This window comes from Leptinotarsa decemlineata, unplaced genomic scaffold (genome assembly GCF_025532065.1).
Source record: "Leptinotarsa decemlineata unplaced genomic scaffold, Ldec_3_MD MMD2_tig00000218_RagTag_RagTag, whole genome shotgun sequence".
NCBI classification, from domain to species: Eukaryota; Metazoa; Arthropoda; class Insecta; order Coleoptera; family Chrysomelidae; genus Leptinotarsa; species Leptinotarsa decemlineata.
In genome coordinates this window covers 2,760,192-2,786,660 of record NW_027412545.1, presented here as the reverse complement: position 1 = coordinate 2,786,660, position 26,469 = coordinate 2,760,192, and the positions used below count along the sequence as shown (strand labels likewise).

The following is a 26,469-nucleotide window of genomic DNA, read 5'->3' as shown; positions in this document are numbered from 1 at the left end:
TGAATAAACTAATGAATCATATTGCGTTTTCTTCATATCTACTGCAAATATTGCGTAAGGGGATACATTATTTTTCAGAAATGTTTTCTCAGTCGTATAGTATTTTTTCAAGTTAAAATAACTAGAAAAATATGGAACATATGAACTAGATTATAACCGATTTGAGACCATTTATGATTTGCTATCAAAGTTGCCAAATTCTTAGAAACTCTTGACGTGCAGATTTGCCAAATGAATGCACACAAAAATACTTTTTTGGTCAATTGATTTGTAAAACTTCCAACTTTTTTCCCAAGATAGTTTTTTCACATTGTGCTGGCCTCCCAAAGTTGAAAGAAAACTTTGGAGTTCTATCTCTTATTTTGACATTCGATAAAAACTATACAGGGGAAGTTTCTATTGGGGAGCAGCCAAGCAATCAAAAAATATTCAGTTCATTATTTGATTCTAAATGTTTCGAAAGACATTCATGGTCCAATCAACTACAAATGAACTGTTGATTCCTTCTCGAAAGAAAAAAATCTATAGTCCAGATAACCCCTATTTGTATATTCTGAATATTGAACTACATTATTACATCATGTGAAGTGGTGGAAATTAGTTTCGACAGAGTAGATAATTCTGGGAGTCATGGAAATCGATGATCCAGTAAATATCTATTTTAAACTTACTTTATGTTTTGACTCACCTTGAATGGTCGGTAGATAATGTATCTTTGCTGACATCTCTGATGGCAAACGGCGATTGCGCCGCACTTTTTATGGCATTTATAACAGCTGACACAAAAGAGGAGCCTTTAGCAGGTGATGGAGATTTATCTATGAACAATTTTCTAGACTTCTCGGGTGTTGATTCTGGACTACTACTGCTATTCTTGTAAGCTTCATTATGGAAAATAACGTCCTGAAATATTATTTAAAATATAAGAACACATAATAAAATTGAAACCCACAAATTCTGCGTATTTAAAAAAGTTTTGAACATTTTCAAATCAATGAATGGTATAATTGAGTAGATAGGTTACAGCTAAAATAAGAAATTGAATAATCATAAACAGTGTAAATCAATAATACTGGAATGGTAAAAAATCTGCTCCATGTCGACGATTCTCGTATAACCTCTATCTCTATTATTTACTGGGATTTTCTATAAAAGACCCAAAACTTGACTTTGTGGAATGTAATTCACCTCTCTCAGGACTAAATGTTAGCACCGACTTATGTTGGTTGGCACCGACTTGAAAGCTTTTAGGCCTCAGTTTCATAGATGAATGTTCATTTAATCATGTTATGCAAAAATATATTTGTAGCAGGTCAGGAAGACAATAGATTCTTTGCAATGAATAAATAAATCAATAGTATCACAACTATATCAGTATTTTAAACACAGAAAAACATTCACCTGTGAAAAATGTATGTCAAATAAGAAAAATCAAGAACGAAGCATATTGGTTAGAGTGACTGTTTATTTAATGGAACGACAAGAATTTCTGAAAGCAGCTCCTGAAATTATTCTAATAGCACACTACTGAACAATGAGAATTTTTATGCCGTTAGGTCAGTTTTCCCAGATTAAAGTTCCGTAGCTGAGGCGTGAATGGAAAAATGCATAATATGCTGATGAAAAGGTAATAAAGTTGCCAATCTTCTTCAGTAGAAGTAGAAATATATTTCTCGAGAGCTTTGTTTCTAACTTGTCAATGTGAGGTGACCAGTTGAAGGAATCATCCAGTGTAATTCTTAACAATTTGACAGCTTTACCTCTAATGATACTATTATTAATAAAAAAAAATAAAAAGATTCTGCCTGAGTCATTCTCATGTACCTAAATTAGCTGAATAGCGACAGGTTACAACCTTTCATACATTGCTTGTACCTCTTGAATTTAATTTTCTGTTCACCTCATTTTGAAAATTTTCGCCAACTTCTTGAACCGCATCACCAATAACCTGATGGAATTTATCTCAGACTTCTTGCATTTCCTCCGGAAATTGAGTAATCTTTAGCTTCCTTCATTTAATTGAATAAATAGTTCAAGGCGATTTTTTCAACATTGGTAAGTATATACATGTAAAACATTTATTGTGAACTTTTTGGATATCATAGTTTAGCCGGAAGGGGCACCAATTTTCTTTTAATGAAATATTCAATTCCTTATTCTGGAAACTATAGTACAGAATTACCTTTCAAATATTTTGAATGAATATCAACGATTTACTTTGATCAAGTGGAATCGAGGTTGAGATATGGTGGTGTGTTAATAGGTTGGTCATCACTTGTAATAGTGTGTTTATTGCTTAAAAGAGAATTAAAGAGACCATATCTGATGTTTCTCAAATAACAATTATAGGGAATTATTTAAAAATCTCAGACCTAATGATTTTGCCAGTAATGTGCATTTTATAATTGTTCATAACACAAGACAAAGTTATTTGCAATATTCACTTACAAAATACAAGATATCATACATATCACCAGATATGGCTGGACTAATATTTTATAAAATCAAGTTTTACTCTGGAAGTATAAAATGAGATTGAAACTTTTTCTCAGCGAACATTGTTTTATTTCCGTATTTGATTTTCTTAATCTGTGATTTTATATGTGATTTGTACTTTGTGTTAAGCATGTATTTTCTGTATATCGTAATTATTGTTGACTATTCCTGTACAATCAAAAAGGAAAATAAAGATTATTATTGACTCTTTTGGAACTTTTGAACTATAAAATTTTTAGTTGTTTTTAAATAGGTAATTGAAAAAAATATTTGTGTTTTTGCTGTCTCTGTTTTTTATTATCCCATTATTTAGTATTTGTGAATTTTTCTTTGGGTTTTGAGTCCAAGATTTATTCAAAAAATATTTCAGAATTTATGAACAAACATTTTTTTTCTTTCAATGATATGACAATGGAAGTTTGAATTCATTATTTTAATGTATGCCTAACAGGTTCGTATATCATTCAGCAGAGTTATGTTTTATTTAGTTGTAATTATTAATACTTTTTCGATTATATTTGAGTCATTGAAAACACTCTGAATGCAATAGACTGGATCCCAACAAGCTTTTATTGCTCATTCAATATACCAAGGCTGATGATTGATGATGTGATGCTAACACTAACAAACAAAACATAATGCTGTGAAATTGATGACATTGTCATTGAAATAATGTCTTACCTATACAAGAACAGTTTTTTGGATATTGCAAAATAGACGTAAAAAGAATTTCTTAACACAACAAATTAAAAGCTTAGCAGCTGTCCAGATGAATAAATATGCTATTTCATAAAGCATTGTATCCGATTTTAGTAAATTGACGCTTAACATGTTCATCCGTTAAACTCTTCACTCATTACTTTAAAGCAGTTTATTTCAGCAAAATATTCACAATCCTTCAAAGACCAAAGATGTCTACTACAGAAAGTCTATTATAATCTTTTTATCGGTATTCATAAAAAATAATGAAATCATTTTATTGCCATATAAAAATCAAGTTCAGTTATAAATAGAAAAGATCTGCTGAGTTTCATTATGGAATATTGACATTGAGAAAAAACTTTTTTTGTGATTCAAAATCGATTAGTGTCACAATAAATCTCTTGAAATTGTTTATAGAGTATTCAAGTGGTTTTCAATTGACATTACTTTGATTCATTACTTCAATTTTAATAATCAAGATTAATATGGAAATTAATTGACTAACTGTGAACTTGAATATCTTCAAGTGAACCTTTACTAGGCACTCGAAGTTTATTAAGTATATCTCACATTTTAATATCTATTTATTTAAAAAACACACTTTAATGTGTGTCACAATATCGTGACCCCGAACATGCTATTGCATAGCGAAAGACGTGTAGCGGTTTTGTAAACTTTCAACTGGAAATCTCACATGAAAGTGTCAGTTCTATCATATTTTTTAATATCTACTCTTTGAGAAATGGTGAAACTGGAACCACTGGCGAAGAATAAATCCCAAAACAAGCACTTTTCCCAATCACCAGAAATGTTTGTTTTGGATCTACTCTTTGTTTTCAACATTGTAAGGTAGGATTGGATAGGTCCAAAGTGCAACCCGCGATGGTTTGTTATGGCTCACAACTATTTGAATTCGCCAAATAAATCGACCTTAAAATATAGGGTCTTTCATTTAGCGCTTTCTATATTTCAATTTAAAGAAAACAAAGTATGTGTGAGAGATCTCATTGAATTTTTTTACTCGTTTGAAAGACCTATTGGAATATAACATCGTTCAAATGTCCAACACGGCTTCTTTAGGTGGAGCGCATCCGTAACGTCCAATTTTTCATGACTGTGGCGCATAAATCAGGTTGAATTTGACCATTGGGATGGGTTATGTTGGCTTTGAGAACCACTGTAGTTTGTGGCTTATTCGCATACACCTGCGACTCAAGGAAACCCCACAAGAAAAACTCTAACGGGGTCAAATCGCAGCATGATTTCGGTGGCCAGTTCACATCACCTCCACGTGAGATGACCATGCTCTCAAATCGCTCGTGCAGAATATTCAATGCGGCATAGCTGTGCGTCCTGTTAAAACCACATGTCGTTGTTGCGCAGATCATCCAATTCAGGCCAAAAGAAGTTACTAGTTATCGATCTATAGTGCTATAGATTTTTTCGGAATGCACTGGACGCTCTTGGATCTCATGTGGATTGGTATCGTCCAAATTCGAAAATTTTCTTTGTTTACGTACCCATTCATCCAGAAATAGGCCTCATCGCTGAAGATGATTTTTCGATGAAAATTAGGGTCAGTTGCCAACTGTTCCAGAGCCCATTCAGCCGAACACACGTCGTTGTCTATGGTCGTTTACCTTCAGTTCCTGGATCAGTTGAATTTTGTACAGGTGCAGGCCCAAGTCAGGACGCAAAATTCGCCCGATTTGTGGTCTGCGAAAGACCGAGTTCTTGTGAGCTACGCGAAATTGGCTGCCTCGGACAGACAGCAGCGACATTTTCCACAGATCTTGCGTTTCTTCGACGAACGGGTGTTAATCAGTCGTTTACTGAACCGACTGACTTGAATTTATCCACCATATTGCGAAAAGTCCTCGCAGTAGGACGATTATGGCGACCGTAAAATGGGCGAAGCGCGCGTTACGTTGCCCGAACGGAACACCCATTTTGATAAAACAATTTCATTATTTGAATGTGTTGTCGAATGCTATATCTGTCCATGGTGATTTGGCAAAACAGGCTGAATAAATGACAAATAATTTGATAGATGTAGCAATATGTTATAGATCTTCCAAGGAGATATTTTCATGAATATCTACCCCAAAATTGAAGATTCAATATTGATTACGTCAATATTCAATGGTATCTAACTGATTATCATCAAATTTTTCAATTTTAAACAAAATATTTCTGAACCGTCGCACATCACCAATACGTTAATGACTTGGCTTGATCACCTTTATACCAATTTCGAAGTAAAAGACAGTAGAGCGATTGATCAATCGCTTCAATGCTGAACTCAAAAATATGGTCCAGAATAATATATATCTGCTCAATAACATTGATAAGAAAATAGAATACTCGAATGACATTTTTTTTAAATTAATGAACAGTCATGCTACCGCACGGACAGAAACTGAAATATTTTGCAAAAAAATATATAGTAGAATCTCAAGCCGAAAGCCCTTTTGTATTGATTGAATATTTACATTTTCCAATGTATACAGAGCTTCTATAAGATTAAACTTAAAAATTGCAACAACTTGAAATATGCATTAAAGGTGAATTGAATTACTTATTATATTTTTAGCTATTTAGACTAATCAAGATCAGGTTTAGAACAAGTGAAGACAGGGCACACATGAGCTTGCTCAGGTGCAGCATATAACAATTATACATATTACTGTATGCTATTAGAATCTAATAATTAGATAACTTGTTGAAAGTATTTGATTCAGTTGAACTGAATCAAATACGTTCTCCTCAATGAACATCGCAGGAAGTCAGCTTCTGGCAAGTCTGGCAACTTGTGCCTTTGTTGAGTGATCGAGACTATTTAAGTAAAAAAAAACTAATTATTGTTCACTTACCTCTAATTCTTGATCCGAAATATTGTATGCTACAACTAATTCATCTACAAGACCATCCAACCTTGCAATTAGAGATGATAAAGCAACCGCTGCTCCAGATACAGCGCTACCTTGGTGAACTAGGAGATCCCTACTTTTCGATTCCAACAAGGCTAAATGTGCCTTCAAATTCAAGTTTTCTTGCCTCTTCTGTTCATTCAATCTTACCTATGAAACGTAAATAATAGATGAAAATTGAAATTCACTTGAAAGCAAACACTCACCATATGTCTATATTCATCTTGCTTCTCTGCTATATCTTTATCTTTCTGCTGAATTACAAGTTGTTGCCTTTTTAGCTCAGCTTCAGACTCCTTCAGGGCATCGTGTAATGTCATTTTTTCGGCCTGCATGAACTCTTGCAACTCCATACTTTCCATTTCCAGATCTTTGTGCTGCTGCAGTAATATTCTTTGCGAGGCCATGCTTCTCTCCAATTCCATCTGAAGGGCTCTACAGAGCGTATTCAATTTCGAAATTTCTTCTTCCTGTTTGATAACAACTTGTCCAACATTTTGAAATCTAGTTTCTAATACCAATAGACTATCGCTGGAATTGTTATCTGACCCTGAAATAACATTTTTGATTTCTAGACAGCAATGTAATATGCATGGCGGGGTAGGATATCTTTGTTTATTGTCCCACTACTTGAACTCTTGCTTGCTGTTTTTTGCATGTGTTCAAGCTTGGGTTAGAAAATGATGAGCAAGTTCGGCTATTCAATGTCTACTTCATCGTTAGCACTGCTGGTTATGGAAATAACAGGATCACTCTTGGTGCTGTTATTTCCTAACCGAATGAAATCCTAATGATGGCTTAATTTTGAGGTGAATGTATTCATGCTAAGAGGATGTGTGAATCTGAGCATATTATCTATCTCTTACAAAACCTTTGAGATACTTAGTCGACTCCTCAAACGTGGGATACCTTATTAATCTGCTTTGCACCATCTGCTGCTTTGAGCAGCATATGAAGAATTTGTATCATTGGAGGAAACAAACTCTTCTTGAGCAAGTCAGCAAATGCTTATGCTGAAATGTTTGTTTTCTAAAACCAGTGACGAAAAGACCCTGCATGACTTACATCATACACATAAAGGTTCACATATGAATTGAAAGGTATATACAGTCGTAGACCCACGACAGCGATAATCCTATGCAAGTGTATTCTAGTTAAATCTACGCCATTGATTTATATGTGGAGATATTGAAGGAAACCAATCCCACTCATAAATCAATAAAAATATTCTGTAGTAGCCAAGTAACTCTGGAAAACAATAAGTTTTCACCAAGTGACGTCCACGTTAGTAGTTAATTATCAAAAAAACTCCTCAATAGAAAGATTTAAACAATTTCCTCTGGGCTAGATTCCTGGCCACACTACCCTAAGCTACCAATGAAGTTGCTGATTGCCTTGCAAGGAAGGCGCTGCAAGCAGTTTCGTTGGATCAGAACCTATCATTATCAATGCTTTAGGTTTTACGAAACAACAGTATATTGGCCCATGCCATACTTCTTTTGAAAAATGTAACCAAATGATTGTTAGACTACAGCTGGGATGGCCTACGTTATCTAAGAAGCCTACTTACAGGTCAACAGTTCACTGTTGTTTGTTTCATCTCATGAAGAGGCTCGCAGTAACGAAAAATTATGTGTGTCGTCTGCTGAATGTCAAGAATTTTGACGAGAAACTAGTTCTATAAGTTCGAAAATTTCTATTTGACTTTTTTCAAAAACCACTTTCACGTAAGTGACAGTTCAAGGACCAAGTTAGGCAGGAAATTAAGGGTTTTTAGTTATCTTTTGAGCAACTCTGAAGAACACAACCTCTAAGATCAGGAAAATAGTTAGACAATTTTCTAATTGAGTTTAAAGAAATAAGGACATCCATGAATTAGTCCCTGTAGGGAGCTATGGTCATTAATTCAAGCACACCAAATTCTTTGGAAGCTCCCCCCCACCAATTTTTAAAGCAAAAGGTCATGGTACAGAGATGTGTGCTCGAGAGTGTCTTAAAAAAAACAAGGTCTCAACATTATCAAAGAAAATGAGGAAACAAAGTAATATTTTTGAAGGAGGTAGCCGAAACTCAGAAACTTTCATTAATTTTAAATTAACTTGCATATCTCCGAAGATAACTGAAAAGCTTCTAGGTTTAGACAAGAAAGAACTGAAATTGGTAACATTATTTTGTTTAAATGAAGTAGTTGTAATCCTTCAAATTCTTCAAAACATACCTAAATTTACTTCTCCATCTCCTCCCAGTATGGCCAATACTCTCTGCGAGTTAATTTGGAGTTCTTGTTGTAAACCTTCCTTCTGGATAATTTCGTCTCTTAATTTTAATTCAGTCTCGTTGAGTTTTTCAGTCTGTAGTTTATGTTCGTTTTGTAGAGATTCGTATTTTTCATTCAGTTGGCTCAACTTCTCTTGAAGGTTCTCCATTTCCCTGGTCATCAGATCTGCTTGAACATCTCTATCACATTTTTCGGAGTCTTTCGGACTCTTGGGGTTGATCATTACTCCCGATAAAGCATTCTCAACATCCGTCATAGTTAGAGCTGTTTGAATGCAACATTCGTGGTATATTTTTATCTTTTGCTTATTCTTAGATAGAAATATGGAATTGGTCATTTTGGATGGAGTATTGTCTCTTGAGCTTTTTTTATTTAAGGCCATACGGTGCAAAGTGTTTTCTCTGCTAGAGTTCTTTTTCACATCTTTGACATTTTCAGATTTTTTCTCTTTCTTTTGCCTAGGAAGTGTTGCATATTTTTCTATAGTTTTAGCATCTAATTGAGATATCTTTTGTTTGGGGGAGTCAAGCTGGCCCTTTAAAGACCTTGACATGAGAGGTGCTGGTTTGCTGTTCACAGAAGGCCACCTACCATCATCTGTCGGGGTAGTCGAAGGGGTGCGAGAATTGGAAGGGGTGCGTGTGGTAGCCGATGAAGGCCTTATCGTTTCTTTTTTGGGACAACTGAGCAAATCTAAATTCGTAGGAGTTGTTTTACCTCTTTGGCAGTTGGATTTTGTACTCTGGGTTGGTTTGGTTTGTAACCTGTCGATAGATTTTAATCTAACTATGCCGTTCGGATTCTTGGGATTCACAGGAGGTTTAGATCGAGATCTATCTTTTGTGGGAGGTTTCGTTTTTGAATCTGGTATTGAAACTTTTTTTTTTGCGCTAGTCAGAGAGGTCCGCCTATTTGCCCTGAAGTTGGAACCGCTGATGGAAGAACTTTCACTGCCGTTTTCACTCGTAACATCTTCGTGCCTTCTATAATCTTCGAGAAGATTCGAATTTTTTCGTACTAGCAGATTGTAAGCTTCGTCGTAGTTCGAACAACAACTTATTATCGAGGAATCACAGGATTGTGCACAATTGAGATTGTCAAAATCTTGGGAGGTACCACTATTGGAACTAAGATTACGTTGGAACAAACAAGGTTCTAAATTTTCCACTACCTCTACACCACTATCACTACCTTCACATTGCGGAATTTTTTTGACGGTTTCAGGGCAGACTTCTGTTACTTTTTCGATAACAGTTATATTGGATGTGTTGAAACCGTGTATGGTATTGTCAGCTTCGGTTTCTTCTTGACATTCTTCTACGGGCTTGGTGACACCATCCTTTTCACCGGCGGTAGCAGTTTCCTCGGTAATTACGATGGATAACTCTGGTTCCACAGGTGGAGAATCGGCTTCCATGTTCATCTAATCATTCCTTTTCAATCTGCAATGAAAGAAAACAAATCTATAATTAAATATCCATATAATTGAGTGTTATAATGGAGCCACGTTAAAGGATGCGGAAGTACAAAAGTTGACCTCCGCGGAAGAGTGGTTTAACGGAGGCGGAGTAATAGGGAAAACATATTTAAGGTGGATACATAAGGAAAAAATATTTATTATTAACCAATCAATGAATAAAAAAATATCTGCTGGTAATTTATATTAATGATAATCAAATTATCCTTGGTGTTTTAACCTTGTATATTAACTTATCACTTATATTATGCAGTACCATTTTGGAATTAACTTTTCAGTTTGCCATTCATTACACTTCAGAAATTTATTTTTCTATATATAGATTTATTTAATAGATAAAATTGCTAACCAAGTTAGCATCATTACGAGACGACTAAAATTAAATGTTTATATACACTTCCGGAAGAATCACTTTTTAACTTGAGGGTCTTTAAATTAAATCTCAGTATAACGTATCTTATAATGTTGTTATTTTATCTAATGTCAATTAGTAGTATGATATATACTACTAATTGACATTAGTAGTTTGAGAGTAAATGAAGCACTGTTTGGAATCGGACCTTTGTCAGTAGTCATAGATCTTTTTCCACATTTTTTTATTTCAAATGCATCTGGAAACCTGTTTTCGTGTACCAGTCTTGAAAGCATTCCTCATTTATTCTGTAGCTATTCTCTAAGGTGTTGAACGACACCAGACTCATCTGAATTGAAATTGAAAACACTTTCCCAACACCAACACCAGAACAAAAATTACGATCTCTAGACGCGAGTTTCGCTAACCAAGTTAGCGCCATCAGGAAATTATTATCAGGAGATCATAATGATCTCCTGAGGAGTTTCTTTGAAAATCCTCAACGTTTCAAAATTATGAGAACTCGAAATTTTCACTTTCTTTGGTCCAAATTTTCAAAAAAATTGATATGAAAGTGGCTTTCAACACTGCTCTTCCCCCAAATACAAAATGAGGAAAAAAGAAGTTTGAGATTCATGGAATAAAATGTGAGAATTGCGTTAAAAAGTTTGTTGGTCAAACTAAGCGGACTATAATAAGCTGCTACAAGGAACACGTTTCACATATTCGGTTTAATAGACCAGATAAGTCTACTTGATAGTTCGTACTGGAGCCTCTGACGTAAAATGAATTTATTGAAAATACCAGAACAAAAATGACGATCTCTCGACGCGCGTTTCGTTAACCAAGTTAACACCCTCAGGAGATCATAATACAGTGCTATTCAAATTCGTTTCTGTACATGGGGATCTCGTAAACGATAAGAGATAGAGTGTCGGTTAAATTATGGCATAGTTGTGTATTTTAGAGACCTATTCGATGATGTAAAGAAATCAAATATAGCTCTTTTGGTTCTGGGGATATGCAGGGTAAACCAAAAAATCCCAAATTATTTTTTTGCCTATATCTTCTTTATTCGCAGACATATTGAAAATCTGTCCACATTTTGCTATTGGCACTTGATGTGGGCTCTCAGAATATATCCATGAATCTTTTATGCAGGGTGTCGTCTGACTTGGGCCATCCCCATCTTTGAATTTTTAAATACGGACCTGTATTTTTTGTTGTAGTTTTTGGATCATAGAAGTTCACTTCATACTGAGAAATTAAATTGAAATTTATATTTCGGGATGTTTCGGTAATATTCGATTATAATTGTGTGAATTATTCCCTTTTACATTACGGCCCTGGAAATTGGTGGACTGAGTTGATTAAAAACATAATCACAACTTTCACGTCTCCCTATGTATTGTAGAGTTTTTCGAGAGTTTATTTTTCATTTTTAGGTACCTATTCATATTTTTTCCATTGCTCTGAGCTGTTTTCTACAATGAACTTCGCATAAGAAAACCTTTTATGATTATTTGAAACATATCTACATCAAAAATATATTAAACTATAATTGTAATGAAAATTTAAACAAAGTAATTTATATAGGTACCCAAAAAAATTATTGGCGCAATAAATGTTCGAATTGGTGTCCTTCCATTTCGAGACATTTTTAAACTCGGTTTTACATATTATGTATTGCCCTTAATACACTTATTTGCTGCATTGTGTACGAAATCATTCAAAATCCTCAATCTCAAGTCTTTCACATTTTCTATCTCTTTGCCAAAGTAAATACTATATAGTCCAAAATAGTAAGATCTGGTGATCTTGCAGACCATCTTATTGTCCCATTATTTGTCTCGAAATGGAAGGACTCCAATTCGAATATTTATTGCACAATTAAATTTTTTGTGTAATTTACTTCATTTCAATTTTCATTATAATTATAGTGTTCGTTTCGGATGTTATTATTGCTATCATTTTTTTTCTGCTCATCAAAACACATATAATATATTTTTGTTGTAGATATGTTTCAGATAATCATAAAAGGTTTTCTTATTAGAAGTTCATTGTAGAAAACGCTCAGAGCAATGGAAAAAATATGAATAGGTACCTAAAAATTAAAAAAAAACTCTCGAAAAACTCTACGGTACATAGGGAAACGTGAAAGTTGCTATTGTGTTTTTATTCAACTCAGTCAACCAATTTCCAGGGCCGTAAATAATAATTCACACAATTATAATCGAATATTACCGAAACATCCCGAAATATAAAATTTAATTTAATTTCTCAATATGAAGTGAACGTCTACGATCCAAAAACTACAACAAAAAATACAGGTCCGTATTTAAAAATTCAAAGATGGGGGTGGCCCAAGTCAGATGACACCCTGTATAAAAGATTCATGGATATATTCTGAGAGCCCACATCAAGTGCCAATAGCAAAATGTCGACAGATTTTCAATATGTCTGCGAATAAAGAAGATACAGGCAAAACAATAATTTGGGATTTTTTGGTTTTTCCTGTATATCTCCAGAACCAAAAGAGCTATATTCGATTTCTTTACATTAATGAATAGGTCTCTGAAATACCCAACTTTGCCATAATCCAACCGATACTCTATTTCTTATCGTTTACGAGATCCCTATGTACAGAAACGAATTTGAATAGCCCTGTATATAAATTCTAAAGAGAAAAAAAACATTTTATTCCTGACGATTCCGACCACTCGTGCCGGCAAACGCTTATTAGGGAAAATTCCTAATATTATGAGCGAATTTGTCAAGAATCAGAGACACCAACAACTTCCTCTTGATCAGTAATAATATATTGCAACTACGTACTTATGATAGTAAACTCATAATAAAATATCTCCTGGATAAATGCTTATGAATATAACCGACAATTTAAAACTTTCTTATCTTTTTAATCATCGCAAAAGAACCGAGTCAGATATTTTAATAACCTAGGGATAGTACATCTCAAAAGATCTCTTCAGTCCATCCGCATTTCTAATGAAGATAGCGATACGATTTTTTATATCTATCTTTCTAATAATTATTGAGAATGGTACCGGTCTTATTTCATATCCGTTTGCAGGAAGCTTGTTGGACAAATACAATCAATAAATTCGATAGTTTAATGTAACATTTGAATATGTTAAAATATGGTTTCGTGAAGGCAAGGAATGTGTTAATTGACTATGCTTCTCGAAGTGCAATGCCCTCTTCTGCATATTCGTCTTGGTAATGAAGAATGGTTTTAAATGTATAAGGTGTTCCTACAGAAGTGGTTGTTATTATTTATTGAAAATTCAAATGTTTCCTCTTGAAGATTATACTGGGTATGACTAATATGTTAATTATGCAGTAATATTTATAATTGAATAGCACTGGTCGATACTTGATGAAAATTCATATTGAAAATCATTAATACAGTTTATTGTATGATTTTCACTATGAAAGGTTTTACAAAAATTGCGGTTTTTGTAAATAAACTGTACAATAAACTGTATTAACGAGTTTTAGCAACATTTATTTGTAAAGACTTGGGTAAGAGTCTAATTCTTTTGAGAAATTCAGTCAGCTGTCCGTCTGCACGTCTGTTTCTTTATTGTCATGTGACATTTTTCAGAGTCAAATATTTTCTAACACTTTTTCAATGAATGTAGGAGGAAATCGGACAAGTGCTTCACAGAAAATTGTCTGTAAATAGTTTAAACTGCTCCAGAACGATTTGAAATATCGACCATTGGAAAAATTGTACTTATTGAACAAAATAGAGGGGGACAAAATAGAAATCGATTATAAAATATTTTTTTGAGAAAAATGAAAATTCACCTTATTTTTTGAACAGAGTAAGTAGTAGAAGTTATTTGTTGTGGATTTTAGAAAAATCTTCATACTTAAAAAACAATCGACCATTGGAAAAATTGTACTTATTGAACAAAATAGAAGGGGACAAAATAGAAATTGATGATTAAATATTTTTTTGAGAAAAATGAAAATTCACCTTATTTTTTGAACACAGTAAGTAGTACAAGTTATTTGTTGTGGATTTTAGAAAAATCTTCATACTTAAAAAACAATAATATAATGTTTCCAGGTGTTTTTAAATTCTACAATACAATGCATCGATTACTGGGTTACAGTTGGATTTTAATTATTAAACTGATTTATTACAGGAATTCCAAAAAAAACACTTGTACCCATTCTTTGTTTCATTCTGTGATTGAATAATGAAAACCCATTAGCACGTTTCATTAAAAATCGATCTGTGATTCATTAGACATGATGACCGTACCGTGTAATTTTCCTAAAATTAAATTTTCCCTTTTAATGTGATACCAAACACCTTGAGAATTGTCAGCCATGTTTCATTTATATTCAATGTCTACTCCTTTGACCAACTTTATTTCTCACTATGAACTTGATACCTGATAAAAATGAAGTGAGATGCAAACTGTATAGGATACAGCTAGAAGAAACATTAACAATTGAATGGGCAAGTGTGTCGTTGCTGTCGAGATCCGGTAACTTTATCTCCACATAATTTTATATATTGTTATTTTCATAAAATACCCGATGATAAATGATGTATGCAATTCATCTACAAGGCGCCTGGTTGTGTAAAATAAGCAGGAACAGACATTAAAGTATTATCAAAAAAACTTATCAACATAATAAATCGAATGATCTCATCCTATCATATAATCTCTACGTTGTTTTTGATGACGCGACCTTGACGAGAAGTTCATAAAGATAATCAATATAAAATTACCTGAACAAATTTGTAAACCGAAGTTAAATTTTATTTATCGAAATTCTGAAGGTCTGAAAAGCTAATTTAGAATAGAACATTCTAAATCAGGACCGTTTTTTTTTATAAAATAGTTTACTGAGTTGAGTTTCATTACTAGAAAATATAAATCGATTGTTTCATTGCGACGTTCAATACCATCGATCATTCAAATAACTTTTCCCGGAAAATTGCGGCAAATATGATGTTTTGGTGATAGTTTCCACACCAAGAATAGAATGTACATTGCGATCAATAAAATGATTGATAAATATATTATACAGAGTGTCAATTTGAAAACTTCTCACCCTTAATATCTTCCATCCAGTAAATAATTTGAGGAATCGAAAGGACAGGTTAATTTTATAGTCAACGGGGACTCTATCAATAAATATTTGTAGCCCCCCAAAGAGGGGTACTTGTTACCCTTAGAATCTTAAATGGAAAGGGTTGTCAAATGAAACATCATTTTGATTGGCGTTCAATTCTAATTCCAATGATACCCTGCTGTTTTATTTTTCGACGAGCAGTTTTTGAGAAATAGAGTTCTAAACTTACACATGTAATTAGAATTTTCCTGTTCTGAGATGCATTATTGTATTGACTCCTTTTAATAAAAATGGTTAAAAGAGTACCTACTCTTGAATGACATTGAATGACAGGGATAAATGTATTACGCCTGAGATTTTTTATATGTTAGTTATTGTCCTTTTACAAACTTGCGAGAAGAGATTTCAAACATAAAATCTGCTTAAGCTTATCTTATAAACTGTTCGAAATGTCGTCCATTTTGGTCTAAACAGTAATAAAGTCTGTTTTCAGACTTACGGAAAACTTCACTAGGAATTGAATGACATGCTGCTGTAATTCGCCCTTCAAGTTCTTCAATATCAGAAGGTTGTGTTTTATAAACAACGGATTTAATATGCCCCCAAAGAAAAAAATCTGAGGATATTAAATCCGGTGATTTCAGAGGCCATTCAACTGATCCCCTTCTGCCAATACATCTATCCGAAAGTCTCTCGTTTAACCACTGTCGGACGGAAAGGAAATAATGAGCACCGCCCTGCTGAGGTGTCCTGCTGAAAATGTAACAGATCATCCTACAAATGTTCATTACTTTCTGAATCTTGAGTGTTTAGCTCGTGAGTTATGAGAGGATCGATAGTCTCTTCAAGCATTTCGGGCCAGTCAAGTTTTCTCCCAGACATAATGAACCATTAATGTCATTTCCAAGAATAAGAGCCCAAACATTAACTTTTTGTGGATGTTGTGTATGCCTTTCCCTAAAAATATGCGATTTTTCGTCAATCCAATTTAGACATTTTGTCTATTAACATTGTTGTTCAGAAAAAATGAACACTCATCGCTGAAACAGATGTTTGACAGGCGATTAGGGTTGTTATTGACTCGACGAGACATGATTTCGCACAACTCTATTCTTCTATCATAATCATCTTCTTGGAGCTCTTGAAGAATCTGCATTTTATAAGGACGAAATGTATGCATTTTCAATACTTTTTTCACAGTCTTGAGTGACATTTCCATCTGTTCATACTGATCGTAAGGAGCTCGTGGCCTCAGCAGCAAATGTTCCCAAAACTTCAATTTGAGTTGCTTCTTTTATAACCCTGGGGTTATTTCTTTTCCTATTTGTCACTGAACCAGTTTCGTAAAACTTATTCACGAAATCAAGCACATACCGGTGACTTACATTACAATTTGGATGTCTTTCGTTAGAAAGACATGCTGCCCTTCGTGCGCACTTTCCAACTTCTCCATTATTGAAATCACTTCAATTATGTCTTTTAGACAGAAATATTTTTACACTTTCATACACTTATTGAAGTAATCACTGATCAGCCCAACAGGTTCAACTGTGTTCAAATTTGCAAACCAATTTTTTGCCTGAAACTTTTTTCAGCAAAAGTAGCAAAAAATGACAGCTGTCTGTACACTTTCTGAGATGAGAATTAAAAATTCAGCATTCACTACTTAACACAACGTTACTACCATGTACGTTTTATTATTAGACTACTTTTTTATGTAAATTAATTGGAGCTAATGTTACTTCTAATAAATAAAGGGTTGGAACGGTACCACCTAATATTCTTACCAGTTCTGGTCAAACCATGTATTTCAGAATAGGCGTACTTTACTTCTTTTAGTTTCGAACACTATTTTTTCAAAAATGCTCATTAAAAATAATAAGCCAGGGTATCATTCGAAGCAGAATTGAACTTCAATCAAAATGATGTGCCACTTGACCCCTTTTCCCATTTCAAATTCTAAAGGTAACATCTACCCCTTCCAGGGGGTTGAATCACGAGGGCTATAAATAGTTCTTGAAAGTGTCCCCATTGACAATAAAATTGACCTGTTTTTTCGATTTCTCATATTGTTTACTCGAAGGGAGATATTACGGGTGGGAAGTTTTCAAATTGACACCCTGTATATTAATAAATATATAATAGGGGTTCCTAAGCAGCATCGGACTTGCTATTTGTTTAATTTAGGGTAGCAGGTTTTTGGCTTGCTACTTCACCATCTTTATACAAAAAAATGTGGGAAACTTTCGATGGGAGGAAAAAAGATGTGTAGATATCATGTATAAAAGTAACTTTCAGATAAAAACTGGAAAGGAAAGTCCCTTTCAGCTTGTACTCCAAACATAAATTGTGGAATTGATATCATCATAGGAAGGCTATACAATATAATAGAGTTACGATATAAAATTTCACTTATATGGAACACTATCACCTTCAATGGCGGACTTAGAAGTTTCGGAATGAGACACTTTACCTCATCAGCACTGTTCCGGATAACATTACAATTAATTCATAACATTATATCACGTAATAGTTAATTCTACTTATGTTTCGATGACGGTATATGTATACGCTTATTTCATTTACTTCCAGTCATTGGAATCTTGTTTACAGTGAAAGGGATACATTTTGAGAAAAATTAGTTTTTGGGAGTATTAGTGTATTTTTACTTGAAATATCTGTGTAAAGAAAAATTAGAACGTTTGAATTCAAAATATTGTGCGTTTCTGTGATATGTTAGTGTTAGTTAACGTTGATAGTGATTCAAAAGATGCAGTCTGAAGTTTTCACATTCGATATTCATATGTGTTACAGTTCATTTTTACTTTCCGAAGACCGGTTTACAGTTTAGGTAAAAATTACAAAAAAAAAATTAAAATAAATTATTTATTATCATTAATTACACTTCATTGTTTCATGCGCTCATATAGTTAAGTACGACCCACATAATGGTAAGTATCGTATTGAATTACCACCGGATGCTGTCTATCATCGAATGGAATAATCAACAGAGCATTCATAGTCTTATCAAGAAGAAACATGCGAGTTTACATTTGATACAAAATAAAAACGTGAAGTGACAAAGTGTTGATGTTTTATTTGAATTTAATATTCACTATTCGATTAAAGAGTAACAATATGCATTTAAAAAAGTTGAATTGAAAACCCTGAACTTGTTTTTCTTGTTTTTCTAGAGAAAATTTTCGAAGTAGACAATTTGAAAAAATTATTCTACCCCCTACGAGTGGTATATGATATCTCGAAAATCTCAAAAGGGAAGGGGACCAAGTTTCACAATATTTTTAATAGCTTTCAACTTTTTCTACAATGTTATCTTCCTAATTTATTTCATTAGTAACTATTTACAAAATACAGTTCGTGTCTTTTTGATGCGTACGGTCACATTTTAGGTTTATATAGTTTGTGTTTCCAACAAAGGTTTTGTAGTTTTCAATAGTGTTTTAGTCAGGGTGTTCCTTGAACATATGCGAATATTCAAAGGTTTAAATCTACAAGAAAAAGTAATAATAAGCTGATAGAAGTGGATAATTTTCATTAAAAAAAATAATTATCAACTTCAACAGTAGTGTGGGATATTCTTGAAGAGAAAATGATACCCCTATGGATTTATCGAATAAAATTTATATTTGAACTACTCGTTCGATTTGAGACACATCGTTTTTGAGTAAAAAAATAATAAACCTTGCATTGTCCAAGAAATTATTGAAAAATTTTGTATTGAATTCGATCTTAGTTCAGTTCTTGAATTATTCAAGAGTTAGGCAATGACACTGTTGAGTTGGAGAATTATTCTTGTATCGAAAACTGTGTCACTACCTAACTAATTCAAAAACTGAAATAAGATATAATTCAATACAATAACATTTTTAATAGTTTCTCGGACAATATAAGGGTGTTTCACTTTTTACTCAAAAATACATATCGTAGGAAAAAACATAAGGGTAGTATTTTATTCCAAAATGAAGAAAAAGTTCAAAATAACTTTTATTGGAGAAAAATATCGAAGTTAATTTCTGTACCCACGTCACTGTTGAAGTTGAAAATAATTTTTTCATTGAAAAATATGAACTTTTATCAACTGTCACTGCTTACTAAATATCACTGAACTATCCCAAATGGTTTCGGAAATATCAAATAATGACCATTTTTTTCTTAAAAGTTTAAAATCGTATGTTTTCAACGGAACATTTGTATATCATTGTTTATATAGCAACCTATCATTATTTTTGCATATAGATTCACACCCTCAAATATTCGCATACCATTGAGGAACACCTTGTAGATCCTGTTTGAAATTACTGGTACTATTTATGTTCAAACGTATCAGTAATTTTTACATAATTTTAAGGATTCTATAATTTTTTGATTTAACATTTTTGACCTTGGGTCAAGTTGTAGTATCAAGATGTTTATTGTGTTTATATCTCTTTATTTGAAATTGGAAACATTGGTATTTATTTACGATGGGTAACTTTGCAACTTAATCCTCAATAAAAGGCTATACTTCTAATGTTAACTTTCTCAAGACCGTCTATTTTATTTATTCATGACTATATTTTTGTGTTCAAGTACCGAGATTTATAAAATTCACGTGACATTTCTCTGCATTACTATCTTTTTGAATTTATGGCAACTATTATCTACAATCCTTACTAATTTCTCTGTTTGCCGAATTTCGACCTAAGCATCCTTTTCCAAGATGTTCGGGAAATACATGATATGATAATAATTCCAGCCCATCCTGATAAATTACCCTCTCCCAAAAAGCAATTTTTGGGAATAGAACCAAGTGAAAATAAAATTCAATCTGCATCCGAGAGTACTAGTAACAAGACAATACCGTTTTACCGCGTATCACGCGTTTGCAAGTACCGTAGAAACATATTGTTGCAAGACGTACCGTCTTACCAGATACCGTTAACAATACCAATGTCGTCTAAGTTTTTCACCGCACTTTTTTTTGTTTTTTATACATTAAGGCTTCTACTATAATCTCATAGTAAATAAAATATTGATTAGATGTTAATTTATCTAGTCAAAAATTATTGGTGAAATCTTATTACTTTTTTAAATTGTAAAATTTGGATTAAATCAATAATTAAAAAACAATTTATAACTTTCCTCGCATAAATTCATACCTACGGTTAAAATTAAAACTTCTGTTCACATATTATGTAGGCAAATCTAAGGTCTCCCAGTGAAAAAAATGCATTGGTAAAACAATTATCTAGTAAACCCGTATATCAGTACCACTATTTTCGCAATACCACAATCAAAAATAACCTTGTTTGAATTATTTTTATCTCACCAGTATATGCGTAATGTGTGTTGTCTTCATGACCACAACCTTCTGAACAGATTCAACAAGACCTATATGAAGGATCAGAGTCACCGAACATCTGGAACATCTGGAGGGTACTTGTACAGAATCCACAGCTGTTACAAGTTATGATCAGTGTCATGCGGGTTAGTCGATCGATAAAACCGACCCTCCTACAATATGTAGATATGTAATGTAATAATGCAATGTACTGTTTTCCCCTCGCCCTCGTAGAAGGTGTTTATTACGCTCTGTTTGGTCCCTAACTCTATTTACAAATTTGAGATATTCCTCAGTTTTCATAAGCTTTCTGTTCCTGGTGGGCTATTATTCTCGTCGACCGTTATTCAAGTCAAATCATCTAAATGAACAATTTGTTCAGGCCAGTCTCAACTCCCTACACTGTAGGTTTGGACTGACACCTATCAGAAAACAACTACTCCCCTGACTAATACCACGAAGGGCGTTGGATTATATCCGACAGGTGTCAGTGCAGGATTATTCACTGAAGTTATTCCTGCATATGCTGTTGGCGATACAACTGCCGCAATCGATTTTCAATCATTGGAACAAACACACTTGCAGACCGGTTTCGATTTTCTAGAAGTGTGAGGAATCAAATAAATGTTATGGGTAAGCAAATATTACCGCATAAAAATTTACACAGTGAAAACATCTTTTTTTTATTTAGGATTGGCAAGTTACAAAAATTATATGCTAATCAAGATTGTTCTTTACAGAAATCCCCACAAAATGGGGATTTCTGTAAAATCCATCAGAACTATTTTGAAAATGCAACATAGTCCCTCAAATTTCTTTCTAATCGCCTAAACATTTGGATGTTCGGAATACGATGATTCGGGTATAGCTCAACATACATATTCCTTGCCAAAAGAGAATTTCTATTTGATTTTGCATAACTAAATAACAAATCAGTCCTTTCATCATTTGAATACATCTTTGATATGTTCATACACGTCTGACTGTTCTCAACAGATATCAACAACGCATTCATTTTTCCTGCCACAGAAACCCAGCAAAGCCTACGCGTTTAAGATGGTAAACGAATTGAGATGCTATTTGATTATACAACAATCGAATTTTCGTGTCTTACAGGATTGAGAATTATAAAAATATTACGAATTATAATTGATTGGGGAGAAATAAGCCTTGAAAGAAGGATTATGGCAATACAAAAATTTCCAAAACGAAAAAGGACGAATTTTCATTGTGTTAGGATACCTACCTTTCGAATTTATTGGGTTGTCTGAATTATATTTTGAAGAAATCGAAACAATTTAAAAAAGAAGTAACGACAGGACCATAATTTAAAATTGTTGTCACTGATGATGGTAGTTATTTCAAATGAAACGCTATAAAAATATCAAATAGGATACACCCTTGGATTGTGAATTTATTGCTTGATCAATATCTGTAATGAAAATACAGATCCGTATAAAAAAAAGTTGATTGTGGTCATGTTGACACGAAACGTTTTATCGAATATTTATTATTACATCGTCATAGTACACTTCGAATACAATAGTATTTTCCTTTTCCATTTTTTGATATTCGTCGAAATAACAAATTCAATTAGAAAAAAACGAAAAACAGCATTTTTGGTTATCCCCGTATAACTCCAGAAGAACAAGAGTCCCCGTAAATTTTCTTCGACCATTGTATTGTTCTCGATGACAGTTACCTTTTTTCCATTTAATCGTCTTCGTATCTGTTAAGGTTTAGAATATAGCAATGCTACCACATGATAAAAGTATGTGAGTCGTAAAATATTTAATAAAACTAGGTATGCCAAATAAATAATTTACCACGTTTGGCAAAATGAAACGGATAAATAAAATAGTTTTTCTTATATAACGAAGTAGATAATGAACAATATAAAACTTTCATTTCCATAAATACAATGCAAATTTACTTTTGTTTAGACTTTACCTCGATACAGTTACTCTTGCACACGTGTATTACCATTCGATATGCAATCAGCACGTTTTACTCCCATTACCTTATATAAAGCATGTTGAATGGCTAATATCGGTTCGGAGATAAGCCAACCTTCCTTTGCCCATTTCTATGAAAATATAGACAGCGAGCCAGTGTAAGCATTTATATAGAAATAGAATGTAAGCACGAAATTCGGGTGCAGATTGTTTTGATTAATGAATGTTTCACTGGTTTAGGACGAGATGAGATTTTTCAGCACATTGTCGTTCAATTTGGATAACAACCACATGGTCTTCTTCTGGACAATAGTAACTGATTCTGATTTCACAACCATAACTATTGAATGTGTGTAGTTCTACTTACAGCAATACTTTTGAATATTGGCCATATGATCATTCTAACTCGACCTCTGAGAGCCCAGTGAAAGACTCATTGTGTAAATGACACCTTTATATAATAATTTTTTTTGATATACAAAAAAGCACAAAGCGCCTACGCTTTTTTCACAATAATACTAGTAGTAGGCTCATTAAAAAAATTTTTTTCAACTTTTTAGTTCGATTTTCTTTAAAAGCGTGTTTTTTTGTTTTTTAAACTATATTTATTTTTCATTTTTTAGTTTCGTATGCTATAAAGGCGTGTTCTTTAGTCTTTTTAAACTACATTTATTTTATCTAAGCTTTGGGATCAATCAGCCGTATATTGTTCAGAAAAATGACCATTGATATTTTTCGATTCCGGAGAAGGAGCCTGAAAATCAGCTACCAAGCCCAAGGCAGCAGGCGCGCGAAGGAGGGTTACAAATGAGGCAGCAAGCGCGCGTGTTAATAAAAAAAATACTTTTTTCAAATGAAGAAATACATATGAAGTGAGTTCGAATTATATCAAGGAGGTTACGTACAGCGCCATCTGTCCGCGAATAGTTCAAGAAATAATGTCGATATATCAAGGAGGTTACGTACAGCGCCATCTACCCGTCAATATATCAAGCAATACTGTAGATAATTCTGTCAAATACAGATCCCGAGCTTGAGCGTTACACACAAACAAACATACATACATACAGGTGAAGCTAATAAAAGCGTGTTAAAAAAATACTTTTTTCAAATGAAGAAATACATGTAAAGTGAGGTCGAATTCTATCAAGGAAGTTACGTACAGCGCCATCTGCCCGCGAATAGATCAAGCAATAATGTCGATAATTATGTCAAATACAGATCCCGATATGAAAGAAAAGGAGAGTTACAAACAAACATATATACATACAGGTGAAGCTAATATAAAGCGTGTAAAAAATATTGAAGCGAAATATTTTGTAAGTAAGCAAGATTTGGCATCGATTGTTTTCAATGCAAGACGACTAGATCAAACCAGAGCTTAAAAACAAAGCATTCACGATCTGACACCAGATAGATACCATTACTGCTGGCTTCTAAAGTGTTTTGTTGATATTTTAAGAACTGTCTCAACATTTCTTATCTGACAAATCAGACTTACTCATCAGCAATTCTATTTTTAGTTTTATGGTCCTTTTTTAGTTTTGAAAGGTCAGTATTGAAATTGATATTTGCACTGAAGCATTGATTTTATTAAACATAGTACCAAAGAAGAAAATATTAATATTTCAATTTCAAACTAATGAAATGCATTTCAGTTAGATTTTGGACCTCTGATCGCTAGCTTCCCAAGATGATACTCAGCTAGCTGAACCATCACCAACACTCGTTCTAAATTTTATACCTATTGAATAAATATCACAAATATGAGGTTGTAGCTACCATAAAATCAATGCATGCAACAAAAGTGACATCGCTGTCTGTATATGAAAGATATTTGAGAATAGGGAGCAAAGGACGGCATTCTCGAGGATGCTGTAGTTTCCCCCCGTGGTGCGTATACGATTTTTTCTCACTATGAGATGAAAAGTTCGATTTTTTCGACAAAACATGAGGGTCCAGTTTGATAAGCAATTTGTCGCTAAGTTAACGAGAGGAAAAGTAAGTTATGAGAATGCGCGTTTGCCCCGCATACAGGCGACGAAAAGCGAACTTTTAATCCCGCAGTGAGAAAAAACTTTTATTGTGGATCTTTATTAACGCTATAGAATCTGAAAAAATGGCTCAACCGATTTGAGTGCCTTTTCCACTAATTCAATATATTAGCCTCGAAGTTGAGCTTCACTAACATTAAGTGTATGGTTTATTTCAATCGGTTCATAAATGAAAAAAGTTCTCAATTTGAAGAATCACATCATACATTTGTTGAAAAAAAGAGTGAGTGTGTACTTTTTTAAATTATTTCTGGTCATCATTCATTTGATTACTCGTTCAAGTTTATTCGTGTATTTCATATATTTATTGACATTTATTTTGATACTATCGTCATGTTGCACTGTGTGTCAACATGACAATAAATTGTAGTATTTAAAATTTTAAGATTACTTTAAGAAAAAAACATTTAATTTAATATTTGGAATAATTAAATTTTTCTGGACTTTAATAATTATTACTTGTATTTATTATTATTGATTTATTGGTACACTTTTTTACATATTAAATAATAATGTAAACATTTATTTCAGTTTATGATGTAAATAAATAATACGTACCGGTAACTAACCTCAAACGCTACAAACGTATTCACCACTTTTATCACTTATCACACAGTCAATTGTCTTTAAATCAATAAATTATTAATAAATATCAGTCACCACGATAGATTATTTGACAAGGTATATACTTATTTATGTATATTTGATACATATATTATTCGGACTGATACAAAACACGTGTTGTAGGTTCAAAAACACTTAAATAAATATGGTGAATACGGTTGGCAGTAGTGATGGGTCAATTCGTACTAAAAATAATCGATAATTCGATTATCATAGTAATTCGAGATATCGAATCGATTGTCAAGATGATTCGAATTATTCTTCTTCTTCTTCTAAATATATGATCGTTGCTTAATTATTAAGGTGCATTAGATCATAATTTGAATTATTTAGCATTATTTTCATCACAGAACTTGAACATAAACATATAGCTGTTAATTGTACCAGAATCACAACTGTTTTACATTTTGTCATTTTCAAGTCAACTGCTGATAGTAGGTGCTTTTGTTGGCACTACTACAATTCCACATTATCACTAATTTTATTTCAAAATTCAAACATAGAACTTATTGAATAAGATGAACAATAAATTCACAAACTCAAAATAAATTCTCAATATATAAAAATGAAAAACATTGTTCTTAGTTTATAATAAAAATTACAGTTTATTCGAATAAGCTACATTCAACTATTGTACAACTTCTGTATTATCGATGTCTATTGAGTGATTCTACTGCGCATTACGAGTGATTTATAATTCGAATGATAGTTCGATTACTAATAATTCGATTATCAAAATAATTCGATTATGTCCATCACTAGTTGCCAGTTCTCACGCAAACATACGTAGATGTCTTTACTTTTACTCTGTTGGTAACTTTCTTGAAAAACTGAAATGTTGACTAGCTATCTTCAGGGACTTTCTCTCCAAGGCGACAGAGAACTGTTGTGTCGATAACAACCGTCCTTAAAGCCGCATTTTCACGTGTCAAGTAGCTAAAGCGAGTTACTAAAGCAAGTAACTAAATTTAGTAACTTGTATGGTGTAAACAACTTGATTTAGTACTTGCGCAAGTACATAATTTAGTAAACTGTTTAGTCAAGTGAATAGAAAAAGTTCTATTTACTTGAGCAAGTTGCCTCTCCCACCTTCGCTTTCTAGCAACTACCAAGCCGACTAAACAAGTGTAGACAGCTCAGTT

General features: G+C 33.1%; 1 protein-coding gene across 2 annotated transcripts in view; it reads right to left on the bottom strand.

The window, feature by feature from the left end:
• corn (microtubule-binding protein cornetto) overlaps positions 1–26,469 on the bottom strand; it is a 100,492-nt gene that overhangs the window by 7,021 nt on the left and 67,002 nt on the right. The window contains exons 1-5 of one of the 2 annotated variants that reach the window (XM_023168365.2): positions 16,739–16,861; positions 8,347–9,848; positions 6,335–6,678; positions 6,072–6,278; positions 689–903 (exon numbers count right to left, since the gene is read on the bottom strand). In XM_023168365.2, the coding sequence (XP_023024133.2) occupies positions 689–903; positions 6,072–6,278; positions 6,335–6,678; positions 8,347–9,829 (2,249 nt within the window). In that variant the 5' untranslated portion in view covers positions 9,830–9,848; positions 16,739–16,861. Of the gene's footprint in view, positions 1–688; positions 904–6,071; positions 6,279–6,334; positions 6,679–8,346; positions 9,849–16,738; positions 16,862–26,469 lie in introns of those variants that run through there. The other variant, XM_074173266.1, reaches the window with a different exon arrangement.